The sequence below is a fragment of the Podarcis pityusensis genome (assembly GCF_964106645.2).
Source record: "Podarcis pityusensis genome assembly, chromosome: 1".
Classification (NCBI taxonomy): domain Eukaryota; kingdom Metazoa; phylum Chordata; class Lepidosauria; order Squamata; family Lacertidae; genus Podarcis; species Podarcis pityusensis.
The window spans coordinates 67,349,546-67,367,427 of record NC_138028.1 but is presented as its reverse complement, the minus strand read 5'-3'; the positions used below and the strand labels follow the sequence as shown (position 1 = coordinate 67,367,427).

Here is a 17,882-nt window from a genome sequence, read left to right as displayed (position 1 = left end):
ACATTTATTGCGTTGTAAAGATGCAGCTCCAGACCAAAAGTGTCACATCCAAACCCCGCTTTCCCCAGGACTCACATCTTCATTGCTTATTTATGTATTCATTAATTTTGTACATGACTTGATTGTAAAATACCTCAAGGTGGTTTACAAAAAGATAAAGCAATATATAGTCAAACTCGGTTCCTAAATGGCTCCACTTTGGAACATTTTGGCTCTTAAACGCCAAAAACCCGGAATTAAATGCTCCAGTTTTCAAATGCTTTTCGGAAGCTGCACGTCCAGTGCGGGTTCCGCTTGAGTGCAGGAAGCTCTTGCAACCAATTGGAAGCCGCGCCTCAGTTGTCGAACATTTTGGAAGCTGAATGGGCTTCCGGAACTGATTACATTTGTCAACAGAGGTTTGACTGTAATTGAGAAAAATTCACAACAATACTTTAAAAGAAAAAAGGTTAAAATACTAAAACAGATTAAAATTACCTGAACTATCTAAGCATCTGGGTAGGTTTGTCTAAACAGGCATGTTTTTAGCAGGTGCCAAAAAGGGTGCAGTGAAGGCTCCCGCTTGATCTCAATTGGCAGGGAGTTTCAAAGTACCGATGTTGCCACACTAAATTATTGCATTCTTACAAATGCAAAACGAGTATTATGTGACAAATATCTTAGCCAATGCTAACTCTGAGGTTCGAAGAAGAAACACAGAACTAAGATACACTGTATACCTGATGGATTAAAAAAGGTCAAGAGATCCAGCACTTAGCTAACACCCATGATGCACAAAGCTTCTTTAAAGCCCCAAAGACAATCTATGTGCCAATAAATGATATGCCTCCTACCCTCAACAGACAGTACCACACTTCTTAAAGGTAAAGAATCTATTGCACTGTGCTGGAAAAACTACTGTAGACTTCCATAGTCAGGGATGCCAACTTGAATAGAATATTTGAGGGGAGGGCAGTTAAGCCCTGCCTTGCATAATCAATCGCATGATGTGACGCATGTGTGGGATGTAATCCATTGGGAGTCGTCAAATACAACATTCCTTGTTTTCCTAAAGTAGACATGCAAAGGAATGTTTGGTGCAGCCAGTCAAAATTTTCTGTTCCTCCTGGGCTGGAGCATCCTTCGTTGCATGTGACAAGTGGGTGGGCGTGACCTTTCCAGACATGGTAAAAGGCCAAGGCATGGTGCTAATCTTTTTCTTTTCTATCTTCCTTTCGTCCTGTGAACTGCTGGACTGCTAGCCTGCAGTCACTAGGTAAATCTCCCTTAAGGGGTAAACCTGTTTGTATATGTTTGAAACTTTAAGCCTAAAGCCTGCCTTCAGGGATCACACTGTACTCTGCCTGATCGTGAGTAAACTTTCTTTTTGTTACTTATGAATAAGACTGTGATGTCTTTATTCTTTTAGGAGGGATTCAAGGGGTCTTACCAGGAAAATATTAAAACACATTTCAATCTGGACAAGCCAGATTGAATTGCATATTGCCTTAAGAAACTCACACAAGTTTGCAACAAGTTTTCTGCTATGTAAAAAGGGAATGCACTCTGCTAAGTAAAGGAACTTGCTAACGCAAGTTAGGAAATATATTAATAAACAAGATATCCTCTCCTGCCACCCTGAACATTTCCACAGCATGCACACTATTTGAATGGCAACGTCCAGTGCTTTTTTTCTGGGGGGATGCATACCCCTAAACATTTTGTGAATCTAAGTTTGGCCTCATTGAGGGGCAGTATTTCAATATGAGTAGGAAAATGAGTACTCCTAAACATTTTTTTAAGAAAAAAAGCCCTGGCGATGTCCATCAACTTTGGGGTGGCAACCCCCTCAAATGTTTTATTTGAATGTGGGGCAAAGGGACCTTGGCCCCTAGGAGTTGGCTCCTATGTCCATAGTTACATCTGTGCAGGTCTCTAAAAAAAACCCCACTGTGTCCATGTACGTGATGACTGGGTGCGAACGTTCAACGCCAAGTTACTGAAGAAAAAATTAAGTTGCAATAGGGGGCCACTTAGATAACTCAAAGGAGTCGGTGGACCAGCTTTTGGAAATAGTAAGGATATGGGTCACGAGATGGAAATCCGGAGGTCTAGACGAGCAGCGGCAACTTCCCTTTCCCGAGTCGGACGCAACCACGGGAAACCTATGCGTGCCTAGCGGGAAAAGGCCGTGATAAGCAATGCCGAGCCGAAGGCGCAACCGGTGCACAGCTTTTTAATTATGACAATGCTCATTCTACAGACATCCGCCTGGAGCTGCTGCCTCCAAGGTAATGGCGAGGCCAGGCGAGACGCAGCAGAGTCGACCCTCTCTGCCCCTCTCCTCTCCCTCTATTGGCCAAGCTCCCTCCGCAACTGAGAGGCAGCCAACCCGCCCGCGCTCTGAATGGACGCGAAGCGGACGGCGGGAGGCGGGCCTCCGCGGCCCTCGACCAACCAGGGACGGCCGGCGTAGGGCAGAGTGGCGCGCTGCCGGCCGTAACGTCGCGCGAGCGCCAATCGCAGCGGGCTAATCTCTCCGCCCCCGCGTCTTCTTTTTCTCCTTCCTCCAGGGCCGCTTGTTGGGCATATAGCGGCGCGGCAGCACCAACGCCACCACAGCCGCGGGCGGCAGCAGCATCACCACGACCTGCAGCAGCAAGTAAGCGGATTCGTTCAGGGAGGCGTCGGAGCGGGCGGGGCTTGAGGGAGAGAGGGAGGTGGTGAGCGCGTGCCGGCTCTGAGGGAGGAGGCGCAACCGCCCGTCGTGCGTGCGGCAGGATCCGAGTGCCGGTGAGGGACGGCGGGTTGGGCGGGTGACCGTTGGCCGCGGGGAGGTCGCGAGCGAGAGGCTCTGTGGGCGAGGGAGGGGGGCGAGGCGGGAGGGGGCAGTTCCGCTCCGCGGAGGGCGGGGGAAGGGGAGATGAGGCGAAGAGGCCCCTGGGGTGCCGCGGCTTCCTCTGAGGGGAGCCTTGCCGGATGGAGGAGACTCGGAAAGCAAAGCCGGTGGGTGGGGCGTCTGGGCGGCGGATACTCTCCTGGTGCGGCTTGGGAAGAGTTGAGGGAGGGCGGCCGGGTGGGAAACGACGCTCACGTTGTGGGGCGGCCTGTTCCGTTCCCCGCACCCCCAAGTGGAAAGGGGCCTGAGTGTTAACTGGAGCACGAGTTTATTTTATTTATTTATTTATTTATTTGAGGGCATTGTTACTGTACCCTTTCTTAAAAATGTGGAGAATGTGGAGGCCCGAGAGAGCCAGGAAACCGCGGGCGGAGCCGAGTTGTGGAGCCAGGGGGAAAGATGTGCTGCTGCCGCCGCCGCCTGGGTCTGAGACCCTGGAGGTGGAGGTGCACGGGCGGCTGTGAGAAGCGCCGCGCAAGTTTGAGGTCGCTCGTTGCAATGCCGAGCCTTGGGGACAACTTAACGCAGGTTGCCTCTCTCCTTCGCTTTCCTCACCTCACCCCTTTCCATCCAGAAGCGGCCGAAAACGGTTTCTAGGTCGTGGGCTGATGTCTTGTTCTCCTGCGGTTGTGTAATAGGGTTGTCATGAGCACATGTTGGGCGAGATGCACGAAGACCGAGGAAGTCTTCAGTTTGCAACTGCACACACACACACGCGCGCTCCCCCCCCCCCACTGCAGGTCTTTCAAGCACAATTTTCATAATGAGGGACCAAGCTTTCTTGGGCATGGCCAAATGTTTGTGGAAGGTGGAGAATGAATCTCAACCCGCCCTGGTATTTTTAACGCCTTCTGGCTGTTTCCTTAAGATATTGTTCCCTTGGGTGGGGCTCCGTGCTGGGGATAAAGAATATGGCCCTTGTAATAAAGCTCTGGGTCTTGGCAGCCATTATTCCAGTGTAAGCGAATCTGTGCCATAGTGTGACTTCCCTGCCATGCCTATATAATAGTGAATATTGGCTTTGGCAAGAAAAAAATTGGCATACCAAGGAAGGGTGTATCTCTTGCAGCACCCAAAGTTAGGAAATGTGCGTCTGTCAAAAGGAACTGCTTGCAGTAAAACTTAAGGAAATTGCAGTTGCAAAACCTAGTAAAAGGTAAAGGGACCCATGACCATTAGGTCCAGTCATGGCCGACTCTGGGGTTGCGGCGCTCATCTTGCTTTATTGGCCGAGGGAGCCGGCATACAGCTTCCGTGTCATGTGGCCAGCATGACTAAGCCGCTTCTGGCGAACCAGAGTAGCGCACGGAAACGCCGTTTACCTTCCCGCTGGAGCAGTACCTATTTATCTACTTGCACTTTGATGTGCTTTCGAACTGCTAGGTTGGCAGGAGCTGGGACCGAGCAATGGGAGCTCACCCCGTCGCCGGGATTCAAACCGCCGACCTTCTGATTGGCAAGTCCTGGGCTCTGTGGTTTAACCCACAGCGAAGCAAACTTCCTTAATACACCCAAGATTACTAGTTTGATGTTAGAAAATTAAAAAGTTTTGTGTATGTAAAAGAGCCACAGCTCTCTCTTCAATCTTACACATTTCAAGTCTGAAGTCCCAATGAGTTCAGTACATTTACCCCCAGGAAAATATGTGTAGTATTGCAGCCATAAAAAGTATAGATGGAGCTTTGTTCAGTACTAGTGAGACATCTGGATGTCACAGTTCAAGAAGGATGTTGACAAAGTAGAATAAATTCTGAAAAGAGCTGCAGAAGTAGTAAAAAGTCTGAAGTAAAGACTAAATAAATTGGGTATGTTGATACAAAGTATGTGTTCAAAGCTTTTTATTATTTAAAAGGATATTCCAAAGAGAAGGCAGTTTCTACTTTCCCTACAATGTAGGAAACTTCAAAATAATGGAAAATGAGATGAAAATGGAAGAAAATCAATTGAGCATTGAAGAAATTAACTTAAAATGAGGTTTTGGAAAGAGTGTACAGTGGTACCTCTAGATGCACAATTGAATTTTTAATGCTTGCAAATGATAATGTTTACAAGGTTTCAAAGGACTTTGTAAAGCATTACCATATTGGCCTGAATATAAGCCACACCTTTAAAATTCAAGAAAAAAAAGACAGTACCTAAATATAAGCAGCTCCTTTAAAATTTGCAGGCTCTCATACCTGTTCCGCTTTACCGTATGTCTGTTTCAGCAGTGATATTGTAAAAGCCAATTTTTGTAAGGTCATGAATTTAAGCCGCACTTTAACTTTTCATGGTCAGAACTTGGAAAAAAAGAAGTGAGGCTTATATTCAGGCCAATACGGTCATTCAAAGAGCAAGTTTCAGGTAAACAACATTTACAGGGATGTTTCTTCTAACTCATTTACTCTTTGTGTAGAGCCTACACAGTTCATTACATTGCTTCCTGCACATTCTACTTAACAGATCAGATACCTTTGGAAGTGTTAGGTCCATCCAAAATCCCATATTATATATCAATTTCAGACACATGGAATGAAAAATCACTTTAAAAATGCCAGTGTTTAGCAGTCCTTCATTCATGTCCTTGGTGAACATCTTAGAATATATCTAGTTTTATGGTGGTTGTAACAGCACTTTAAATTTATATTTTACATTCTGGCTTTTGAATAAAAAAGCATCCATGAGACAGCCAACAATCAGTTATATATTAAAACAACTATTCTCTCTATTAAAATCAACAGCTATTTGATTAAAACCAGTAGCTGTAAGCAAAACAAATCCTAGCAAGGAAACAAAGAAAATATCAAGCCAAAGAGGGAGATCCCTTCAAAAATAGAGCTACCAAAGCACTCCAAGGGCACATTTACTAGCTGTTGGTATGCCCGAAAGGATGGATCTGATTTTTCCTCAGAAGTGACTTCTAGACTTGGTGGCCTCTTGAAAGGTAATCCCTCCTCCAATATACTTTAAATAGTAGATGAACATAGAGGAAGATCTATGTCTAACAGTAGATTCACATGGGAGCAGTCCATCCTTTAAGTAAAGCCTTAAATAGCCTGCATCTAAAAGTCAGTTTCAGAATTCCAGTCAACAGCACTTTCATCTGTCTGCATTACTATTTTGTTCACTCACTAATCAGTCCCTCAGTGATCCAAGACACCTATTTAGGACAACTAATACTTCCCTAGGATCAGATGGGAAAATCTGAAAGAAACTTGAGTACTGTAATTAGCTTTGACACCAAACCTCAAACTTATAGGCAACATCACCCAGCAGTTTCACATGGATATTTAAACAGTACAGTTGTACCTCGGGTTAAGAACTTAATTTGTTCCGGAGGTCCATTCTTAACCTGAAACTGTTCTTAACCTGAAGCACCACTTTAGCTAATGGGGCCTCCCGCTGCTGCCGCGGCGCCATTTCTGTTCTCATCCTGAAGCAAAGTTCTTAACCCGAGGTACTATATCTGGGTTAGCAGAGTCTGTAACCTGAAGTGTCTGTAACCTGAGGTACCACTGTATAGGAGACATGCAGGATCACTATGGCATCATACAAGCCAGCCACTATTGGGATCAGTTCTTCCATCTTTGTTTTCACAATTCTTATTTACTGGAGTAGTCAGGGCAATCCATAGCTGGCTGCAAAGCCAACTTGAAAATATTTATGTGGGCAGTAAACTTGGTGCTTTACTTCAAATGTAAACAGAAATTGGACTTTGAAACTTAAGATATGTGAGGTGTGAGAAAGTAAATAAAAATCTATGTGAGACACATTGCTGATAATTAAATGGCAAAAGTGACTGTGACTTGTAATCACTATATCTGAATAGTCCATATTTCTGGATTTGGATAACTGTATATTGGAAGCTTTTTTTATGGAAAAAATGAGGAATACTCTAATATTTGTCATTAAGGTAGTTTCTGTCTTAAAGATTAACTTTTTACAAGTCTGAATTTGTAAATAGAAGGTCTTCTTTCACAACTTTAAAGAGAACTTACCGGGGGGGGGGGGATTATGTACCTTTCATGTTAAGCCCTGAAACTTTTTTACCGCTCTTGCCACTATCATTTCCGTTCTTTATTCTTCTTAATATAGTAGCTGCTGTTTATGTGTATACTATACTTTGTTAGTCCGTTGATGCAAGCTTGTGCACTCTTGTATTTTCCACCTGAGTTGGAATTGACATGAGATAGTGAAGTTTAAAATTCAGAAACAAATTTGTAAAAGCAAACAACACTGTCACCATTAGACCATTTTGCCTTACTAGTTCTGTTGTATGTTTACAATGGCTCTGCTTTCTGGTGAGTGGAGAATGAATTGGTTTCTTGCCACAATGTGTAGTCAATTGAGAAGACAGTGTCTGAAATATCCATGCAGTGAACAACTACATACTGGGGTATTGATATTACTGAAACCAGTTATGGTGTATTTAATTCACAGTTTCAGCAAAGATAATTATATATGAAAATGCTTCCTGGTAAAAAAAAATCCTTTACACTATTAGCTAGTGCATAGAACAACCAAGTCCTCTGATGCACTGTGTTGGAAGGATTTTGGATGGAGCAAAAGTGCCCAGCTTTGCCCTGCTGAGCAAGCCTCTGCTGATAGGGAGCTTTGCTGTTGGAGGGGAAGCCCTGCCAAAGAAGGGCAGGTACATGTTACCACTGGCAGCACTCGCCAAAACCTGATGTTTCTAGTGCTGGTGGACTGCTGCTGGGTCACTGTTGGTGCAGCAGGCTTGATCCAGGGCTCTTTACTGTGTCAGCCCAGGAGCTGGCACAGTGAAGGAGTACTTTTATGATGTTAGCTGCTCTGAGCCCAGCCTCAGCCGGGGAGGGCGGGATACAAGTAATATTATATTATTATTACTACTTTTTCCTTCCTTCTCCCTTTCACCCTTGCCAGCATGAGAAGTGTGGCTGTGGAAGAGGCAGTGGCTTTACTGCTTTTATCAAGTGGCCAGGAATTTGGATTAAACAGTTGGTATTAGTGGCTAACTAAGGAAGCAGCGGGGTACAAAATCATCAAATTTCCTCCTTTTTAAAAGTAAAAGTTGTACAGGTAGTTCCCAGCGCCTCTCAACTGGCTGGGGAAGGGTTGATCAGTATTTTCCAAGTGGTATTGTATGGCAAGCGCCCAGCCTTTTATTTTGTTTATATTTGTTTTCAAAACGTTACTCTGCCTAATTTGGAAAGGAACTCAAGCTGGTTTACAACCTGAAGCATAATAATAAATTACATAACTATACCCTTTAAATCACAAATACTGACATCAAAGCCAACCTCTCATATGAAAACCCAAAGCCACCAACAGTCTGGTAAAAGCCTTTTAAAACAGACATGTTTTTGCTAGTCACCTAAAACAATATAGTGATAGTTTGACCCTTGTTAAGGCATTCCACAGGATAAGTGTTACAACAAAAAAGCCTCTGACTGCCTGCACCTTTGCCGTCTGCAGGCAACTTGAGATCAAGGAATATCCTCCAATTACAAACATAGTCTTTCAGGTAGAGTCTAACCCCATCCAAAACACACTCCAAACCAAAGTCCATCCACTAACAGTACTTAGGTTTTGTCTGACTTAAGCTTCAGCTTGTTCCAGTGCCTCACAGCTAGCAAGCATTAGTTCAACCTTTCAGCTCCCTTCCTAGGATCAGATGGAAATGAGAGATAGTTAGGTATCAGCAGCATACTGAGAGCTCTGCACCCCAGCCATCAGTTGCATGCAGATATTAAACAATCTTGCAGAACCTCATAATTACCTAGCACCACCTTCTGCGTCCTCTCAGGTTTGAATGGAGCCACTTCAACATCGTTCCCACAGTTTCCATCTTTTGGAGACAATCCATAAGAAAAGCATGGCCAATGGTATCAAAAGCCACTGAGATAGTAAATGTCCCAATACAGATCTTACACTTAGGTGAATAGGGCAAATTCAATGCCAGAAATGAACTGAAAGCCAGACAGGAAATTCTGGAGCTGTGCTGCCACAACATGTTTGCACATTTTGCCCCTAAAAGGGATGGTAGACACTGGCCACTAGTTGTTTAAATCAGAGAGTGTAATGATTGTTTTCCCCCACTAGAAAAACAATAGGGTGCGATTCAACATTGCAGTATGGTTCTGCCAATGCAAGTATTTCTGCTTCCTAGATGGAATGATCTCCTTGCGCGCGCGCGCTCTCTCTCTCTCTCTCTCACACACGCACACAACCTATGCTCTGTTCTCAGGGTTCTCCCCGCAAAAATACTGGCTTTTGCAAGCACAACAACTTAGTTGAATCTATATTACCATTCTCTTAAGTATCAAAGGCACTCAACACTTTCTGAGAGAAGTATTTATTATCGCACTCACTCATGTGTGCATATGTGACCATTCTGATTTCACATCCAGTTTGAGTGAGAATCAAGAGCCAAGCCTGTTAACTGCATCTCTCTACGGATTTAATGCTCCTCTTCAGGGTGATGTATAGCATTGAACAGAGTATATTATTCAATGCTAACTGAACAGTTAGAATGAAATGCTTGTAATCTTGAGATACTTTCATTTTTAATGTTTGGTATTTTCTAAATGACAATTAGTGCTGCAAAAGCATCCATCCCATTATATGAACAAACCAAATACATAATTTAAAATGTTAAGATATTAAGTGATCAGAAGTATACGGCTTTGACTCGTCCCTGACCTGTTCAGATCCACCAATCTGTGTACTTTTCTAAAGCAGAACTTTGACTTTGATATTGTGGGATAAATCCATGATTTGTCTTGAAGTGTGGTCTTCCCTAAAGTAAAAAAACAGGGAGTTTCTGATGAGGGGTTGAACTCGCCTTTGGCACATATCTCTAGTGTTCAAGTCAGCTCTGCCAAATTGGCACATACCTTCTTTAAAGTTTCTAGTGCTTGAAGGTCAGTGAGGCAATCCCTTTTTTATAGAGGTCCTGCTTTGGGATTCTGCTGAAAAACAAACTTTAGCCCCATGTGGTCCTGATGAATCTTTTAATATAACTACTTTGCACTAAGCTTAGATAATATCTTCAACTTAGTTGTCTTGTTCTTTTCATGATCCTATGTTTCATGATCCTTAGATAAATAAAGGATTTTTTTTTGGCGTCGTGAACATGTTCCATTCTGTTGCAACAGTGCCATCAGTTCCATTTCGTCAGGTGGAATATTTATATTCCTTGGAGTTCTCCACACTATGGAAGAAAACTTAAAGCGTCAAACGTTGAAATATGTTATTTTTTTTTCTTTTAAGGGCTCTAGTTTCTGTGAGGTAGCCAAGACTATAACAAAAGTTGATACTTGAACAGATTTCCTCTAATTTTAAGAACAGCAAATTATGTATTATTGCAAATAACTATATTATATAATACTTCTATTTTCTAGTTCAGAACAAGAAGCAGTTTGTCCCAACCTGAACTGGTCTTCCCTGGGAGATGGCTAAGCTTGTTCCAGCCTTCAAGAAAATCACTAGGAAGCAACAATTTTAAATGTGCAGCCTGCTTTATATCAGAGGCCAGGAAAAGGAAAGCTAATATTAAAACCATATAAAACAGGTAGGATAAAACTGATGAAAAGTTTCCAGTGTTAGCACAATCTCACCCAACTTAGTCTTCAGTTTTAAAATCCAGGCCAAATTGGTCTTTATGATTCATAAATGTTTTTGAGCTCTGACACTCGAGAAAAATAACAGTCCATTCTTATAGGTGCTTCAAAGTGCACCACTTTGTACACACCCTTGCCAGCCAGATAAGACATACAGGTGGGTGTCTTTGTTTGAACTTGGATATTGTGATGAGACACATTGGATGAACAAATACTTTCTCTGATAATTCAACCCATATTATTTTGGACCCAAAATGGTACCTTAAATTGTACCTGAAAGATGCCGGCGATGATACTGGAAATGCTTTTGGATGTGCTATATGCATACTGATACTTCTGTTGTTCAATACAGCCCAATGCACAATAATTTAACATGAATGACAGTTGCGGGTGTTAAGTGGAAAGTTTTGTGGCCTTTTCAATGGTACCCTGGCTGCTGTTGCAATCTGGAATTAATTCCAGACACAGCTGTAGAACCAGGAGTGCACTATCAGTCTACGCTAATCATTCTTTTGTCATGCTCACATTTATTTCCAGTTGGCGAGTTTGCATCCATTATTTAACAGTAGACAAAAACAGAGCCAGACTAGATTAAATTTGTTGCAGGTAGCTCAGTCTCTGAACAGAAGCAGTCAAAAATCTAAGTTACTCACTATATAGAATAAGTGGGACTTCCAACAAAATGCTACTGTGGGGCTCTATTCAGTGTCCATGGTACTTTGTCATGTCCTTTCCCATGATACTCCATTTCTGCACTCATCCATACTTCCCTTCTCTTCTCTTCTCCATCCTCCAACCAGTCAGCCAGCATTTATTGGCCACCAAGCATCCCCATAACTTCCTCTTATGTATGGATGCTTACATTTTGGTTATATAAGGTTTTGCACTTGTCTCTTCACTTTAGAAATGGTGGGAATGATAACTGCTGAACCTTAAAACATTCATTCTCTGTAGAGAGGATGCTACTACTATAGAATACTTGGTTTTGAAAATAAAACTAAAAAGTGTTTACTGTAATTGGTAAGCTTTGACTGAGCAGTGCTCTTGTTGTCTGTCTTGATGTTTCACCCAGCTTGGATTGATTTAAATAATCATAGTATGTGGAGCATCTTCTTTTATTTTTGTTTCCTGATGTAGATAATCTTGAACCTGTTTTCTGTGCTTCTGAATATTAGATTATATTTTAAGGTTCAACTATATAAAATATTTGGTTTTAAGTTAATATAGTTTTAAATAAATCCTGTGTTTTTTTGCTATATTATTTCAAATGTCTGCCAGGCTCTGATGCAAGCATAGTACAAAATTAAAAATTAACTCCATATATTTAGTGTTTTCTTTGTATCTTGCTATGTTGCCCTTCTGCAAAGCTCAAAGTTCTAGCTCCTATCGATATTATTTAACCAGAAAAGCTTAGCTTAGGTATATGTCCACATTTTATCTACAATTGTTATCTCTTGTGTCTGCTATATCTTCTCCCATTTGTAAAACTTGAGTTCTGAAAAGAATGTGATTTAATAAAGCTTGTACTTCCAACAAAGCAGAGATGTTGCAGTATATGGGGGCTAACAAGAGCAACTATTGTATGCTCCACAATGGTGCTCACACAGCGTTAGACACAAGAATCTTTTATTAAGAGGAAATGTTGGCCACAGTGCTGGAGCTATTAGTCCCTGTTTGGATTTTTTTTTTTAAGTTTCTTCCATCAGACTGTTGATCAAACATTTCTGTCAAAAGGGCAGTACCTCAGAATGCATTGTTATGCTCCTGAATACTGAATTTATAAATGTTTGTTTCATTTAAGAGTGGACACTTCTGCAAGAAATTCTGGACAAATAACATTTAGGAATCTCACATTGAGGGTCTTTTTATCTTTTGTGGGGGGGAAATAGTGACAAAGATATGCAAAGTCAAATTTTAACTAGCTTAATTTTTTTCTTTGGCTTTCCATTATGTTTCTTGATCTAACACCCAAAGCATTGAAGAAACTAGCATGCACAGCATTCCTGCTTATCCTTTATTTCTCATTTGCAGTGTAGATTGAATTGCAAGATTCAATACTCCACAATCAATGACTAGTTGCTACTATGTAGCAACCTGTTGTGGATGTTCACATAGCAGGAATATCTGTGAGTAAATGAACTGGTTATGCATGCTATATTAGCAATGAAAGGAAACGTTTATTGGCTGGCATATTGGAGCACGTTCCAATTAAATCCCTGGTTTTCTATACGTTTCTAAACGTTAGTGAGCAGTTCAAGTGGAATACACATACATTAAAGGTGCCAGTTTTTCAGCAAACCTTAGGGACATTCCTGTAGCTCTCCTTGACTTCGGCATCCTCATTTAGCCATGAGTTGAGACAAATGAACCCTGCACTCTGTCAAAGATATCTTTCCTGTCTTTCCAGTTTGGCAACTAACCCCATGCCAGTTATTTCTACTTCTGCTGCTTGCTTTCACTAGTAAGATGAACAAAGCATTGGTGACTCTTGTGGCAAAAAGTGTTAGGACACAGAGCAGGGAGTTGGAGGCCAAAGTGAGAGGAGCTATATTATTTAGTTCAGGATAAACCAAGATTTCTTCAAAGCCTAACCAGCTCATTGTGGAAGGGTAAGTTGCTTGGGACTGAAGGACTAGGGAGATACAAATGATTTGAGCTATTGAAATAATTGTGTAGAACAGAGCTGATTTTCAGCTCTTGAATACTCACTCAGGATTGTATGTGTCTTGAGATAAGGGAAGAGCTGCCTGTGCTTAAAGGCCATTGTTACTTAGACCTAGAGAAGGAGTGCCCTAGGGCTGCAGACATATTTGCTATGAAGCACTGTTAGGAATTAGCCAGGCATGTTTTGCTACTGCTATGGGTCTAATTTTGATGACATAGAAATTTCTGGGCACCAGGTTGGCGACCAAAGTATAAAAACCTCTGCCTTAGTTCATAGTTAATACAGTTTCCACTGTGTGTGGGACAAGTGAATTATTTTAAGAGCAAGCTGCAGTCAAGCAATGTAATTGGGATCATAGATTGATAGATATTTGTTTGTATAACATGATTCTTGTTTATAAAACCCAATAAAAAAAAATGTAGTGTTGTAAAGGACCCCGAGGGTCTTATAGTCCAACCCACTGGTGAATAGACATTCCATTGTGGCAACTGTAACCTAGTTTTAAGGTGCTATTTGGCATCTAGCTTATATATCAGTTTCTAAAACTGTTGTGAAGCCCAGTGGAGGCATCATGGGGGAGATCTGTGTGCTCCTAGGTGCTTTTAGGGAGGGATAGTAGCCTAGCCTGGGCTGATTGGATTTTTAGTTCCCTGTATATCTCAAGTTTCCATGGTTATAGCTTCATTCTGAAGTAGTCTCATGTGTTGGTGATAACTCTCTGCATATAACTTGGTGGAGGTGTTGCATGTAACTGTTGCTATGTTGATCATAACATCTGCTTTTGAGACCTTATTATCTCAGGGCAGTGTTTTGTTGCAATCAACAAGAACAGTAGTTTCTCTCATAGGGAAAGCTGTAAAGCAATATGTTAGGACCATAGTAGAACCTTCATAATCTATATATTACCCATTCTGAGGGCCAACTTACATATTTTGTATTTGTCTTTTTTCATTTTGTTCTGTAAATAGCAGTCAAGGGACCACTGATCCACAATAGGGCCATGGCCCGGGCAGAGGGGGTTTAATCCATTCTCCCCATCCTGCCATCCCAGTTGAAAGTTTTAACTCCAACAGCTGCTTTTTGCCCATAGAGGGAAGCTATTTTTGACACCAGTAGCTACTTTCCTCCTAGGGCAAATAGTAGTAGGGCAAATAGTAGCTTGTGGGGGTGAGACTTAATTTGGGGGGCTGTGGTCTGGTAGGAAAGTGGTTGCCACTATTTAAATAAATGCAAACAAAATATGCACTTACTATGATTATCCTTCATTTGGTTGAATTGATAGTTATTGCGGCATAGTTAATAAATTAAGGCCCACCTGAAGGCTTTGTGTGTAACATTCCCCCCCCCCCATGAATGCACAAGTATGTGCATGCTTAATTCTAGATCTGCTATACAAATTCATTCCAGTAACCAAATAAGCACTTCTGCATGCCTTTTTGACTAAATGAGCCTACTCTTAGGCTTCATTTGTGAAAACTGATCATTTGTGGAAAATTTTCCCCATAAGTGTTTGTTTGTATTTCAGAGTATTTCCAGCTTTAAATCCTAAAATCAGGTTTCTTATGACATATTTTTAAGGACCTCAACTGTCATGCATATAGTGTAATATTTTTCAATAACTGATTGATATGTGAAATGTCAGTATTATGCATATATGTCAGCAACCTGATCTTCGCTTAACAAAATCAGTAGTGTAAATAGTATTATGATGAGTTGATTAATTGGTTAACATAGAAGTTAGCGTATGTAGATTGAGATATAGTTTACACTGAGAACTATAAGCACTATTGTGATATGGAGCAACAGTCTGAAGCTCCAGCAAACAGGGGGTTCAGTGTTAAACTAATAAATTTACGGTTTTCTCAAGGCCTTTCTTTGTTAGAATAGCCATGTGCCATCTCTGTAGCTTTTGCATTTGGATCAAAGTCTTCAAGATATTATTTGTGTGGGGTGTGGGGAAAGTAACCAAAACCTCTTATTCAGCTGAAAATGTGTTAACTGTAGCACATCTTGTAATGAATATACTTCATTCTTGAGTCCTGGTCGGACAATTAGTTCTCTGTTCACACCCCCACAGATTCACAAATCTTTAGTATAGTTGAGTACTGGATTGTATTGGCAATACTGCAAAGCACTTTTTACATTAAAATATTTTCTTCAAATTGTATGAAGCACTGAGTTTCTGGTTTGTTGTTGCCCTTGATTCAGTATAGTGAAAGATATAACTAGTGCTTTATTTCTGGGGGGATGCAGGGGTATGCATGCCCCTAAACATTTTTTTAAGAAAAAAAAAGCACTGGATATAACAATTATTTTTGGATAATTGACTCATTTTTGTTTTCTTAAAAAAAGGAAATACGCATTTTTTCCAATTTGGAATGTATAACCCACATATATCTTAGACACAGGGATACTGCCTGTTTTAATGGCCTGTGGCTATTATCATTTGTAGCAGGCAAAAATGTGACACCATCTTCCCAATAGATTATTGATATCACTGTTACTTTTTTCACTTGTTAGTTCCCAGGTACAGAAATTCAACAAACTAGAAAAATAGGTATGCCAGCAGAGACATGGGGACTTTCCAGTGTATTGCACATAATGTCACATGTATGACAGCCTGTTTGCTGAACAGAAGTTGTGGGTATGTGTTTAGTACAATGAGCTCTTGGTCTTCAGGACACAAGATGGTGACTAGGAGAAGTAGAGAAAGGTTGGTGGACAAGGCAGTTGGGGATGTAAAAGCTGTGTCCCACTCCCAAGCTGACAGCTCCCCTGGTGTTAGGGGAATGAGGAAGACCTCACCCTGAGGAGGACAAAAGTGATCCCTTAAAAAGGACCTATGCATTTGAGGGGTGCATTGATACTTTGTTATGCCAAGAATACATCTCTGAAGAGTGGAATTATCCCGTCAGTAGAAGAATCAGTCATTTAGAACATAGATAGCTTGGTGTGTGGTGGGCATGCTGACTTGCCTGTCTGGTGTGAAAGTTGCAAATGTCTCACATTGTCTAGATTGGTGGATGGTGCTGGGGAGGAATCAGTCACCGTGGTGCATGTAGACACCAGTGACATGGGAAAATGTAGTTGTGATGGGAAAATGCAGTTGAGAGGTCCTAGAAGTGAAATATAGGCTGCTAGCTAAGAGGTTGGAAGCTGGGAAAGTCAAGGTAGCTTTCTCTGAAAAGCTTATCCCCCTGGTTCCTGATGCAGGGTCAACCAGAGAGGCTCAGCTTAGTAGTCTCAATGGGTGAAACTCAGTATTTTATATTGAACAGTTTTGTATCTGAGTGTTGTTTGTTTAAGGAAAATGGTTAGCAGCAACTAGAGGTCATACCATTTATACTAGGCTGAATATTATGTTTCTGTAAAAATGGAATTTCAAATGTAATTGGGCAAGAATTTAGCAGATAAAATGTGATTAAGGGCCAGTACGGATACAAACTCTAACTTACTCTTAAATTCTCTTAAGATCATGATGGTATCCATCCCAGAATACTATGAAGGCAAGAATGTCCTCCTCACTGGAGCTACTGGCTTCATGGGAAAAGTTCTTCTGGAAAAGCTACTAAGGTCCTGTCCGAAGGTGAAAACGGTTTATGTGTTGGTTAGACACAAAGCAGGGAAGAATTCTCAAGAACGCGTGGAGGAAATGATCAGCTGCAAGGTATCATTCCATAAAATGGCTATGTTGAATTTGACATTAAAAAGAATATTCTAACAAAGTTTTGAATAATAGTGAGAATACATGTGGTAGTACAGGGATGGGGAACTTTTCATTCCATGGGCCACATGGGAGCTACATGTTATGTGGCGGGACTAGTATGTGATAATTTGTAGATTTGAAGCTGCATTTTCTTAGTACAGTGAGTTTATATCCAGACCATTTGTATCAATAGTAAAATCAACTAGGAAGCATTTTTTAGTCTCTCATCCAGAGTAACAGTGATACAGAAAACTTTTTAAAATACCTTTGTCGCAGAGGAGTGTGTGTGTTGCCATCTCACATAGTTATCCCCTTAGATTTGTGCTCTTAAACTACATACATTGTGGTGCTGATTGCACTTTACCTGCCTGGGGGAATTTGGATTGGTGCCATCCATAAGGCTCTACGCTTGCAGAGTCCAATGCATGTAAGCTCATTCATATATGAAATGGTGTACAGATTGCATGGAACATGCCTGTTATATTGGGCTCTGTAGTTTAGACCATTATGTAAATTTGAAGTACCATGTGCTGATGTTGGATCCTGATGGATACTTGTTTTCCCAATATATTATATAGATAAAAAGTCTGTACAGGATATAAATTTTGGAGTGCTCATTCTAACCAAGTAGCAACCTAACATAATTAGTGATATGTGTCCTAGGCCACAATAGCAATTTCAGTGGGCTGAAATACAATTTACATTTTTCCACAAGGGGCATGTTACCAGAGCTATAAGTATTAACTAGCTAACTCCTTTCTCATCCATAGTTAATTGTAACATTAAATTGCAGGAGAAACTAATACTACTTTGTATCAATACTTTAAGTGTGTAGAGATAGATCTTACTTGAGATGGATTTGTTTTTAGCAGTGTTTTCAACCTCCTATCTCTTTTTATATATGAAAAAAAGTAAACTGGTGAACTGAGCAATTCTATCTCTCATCTAAGGAGCAGTGGGGCAAAAGAGAGTTGCTGAGCCATCACTATATCTGCTACTCATGACAGCCAATGCTGAATATGGCAGTGCTATTTTCTGCATAAATGATTG

At 41.3% G+C, this 17,882-nt stretch overlaps 1 protein-coding gene across 10 annotated transcripts in view; it reads left to right on the top strand.

Moving 5' to 3' along the window:
* Positions 1 to 1,200: 1,200 nt before the first annotated feature.
* FAR1 (fatty acyl-CoA reductase 1) overlaps positions 1,201 to 17,882 on the top strand; it is a 37,246-nt gene continuing 20,564 nt past the window's right edge. For 2 of the 10 annotated variants that reach the window (XM_081012235.1, XM_081012234.1), the window contains exons 1-4: positions 1,202 to 1,349; positions 2,553 to 2,641; positions 10,243 to 10,412; positions 16,599 to 16,793. In XM_081012235.1, coding sequence (XP_080868361.1) covers positions 16,602 to 16,793 — 192 coding nt within the window. In that variant the 5' untranslated portion in view covers positions 1,202 to 1,349; positions 2,553 to 2,641; positions 10,243 to 10,412; positions 16,599 to 16,601. Of the gene's footprint in view, positions 1,350 to 2,515; positions 2,642 to 2,675; positions 2,773 to 2,878; positions 2,986 to 5,624; positions 5,802 to 10,242; positions 10,413 to 16,598; positions 16,794 to 17,882 lie in introns of those variants that run through there. The other 8 variants (XM_081012242.1, XM_081012243.1, XM_081012239.1 and 5 more) reach the window with 8 other exon arrangements.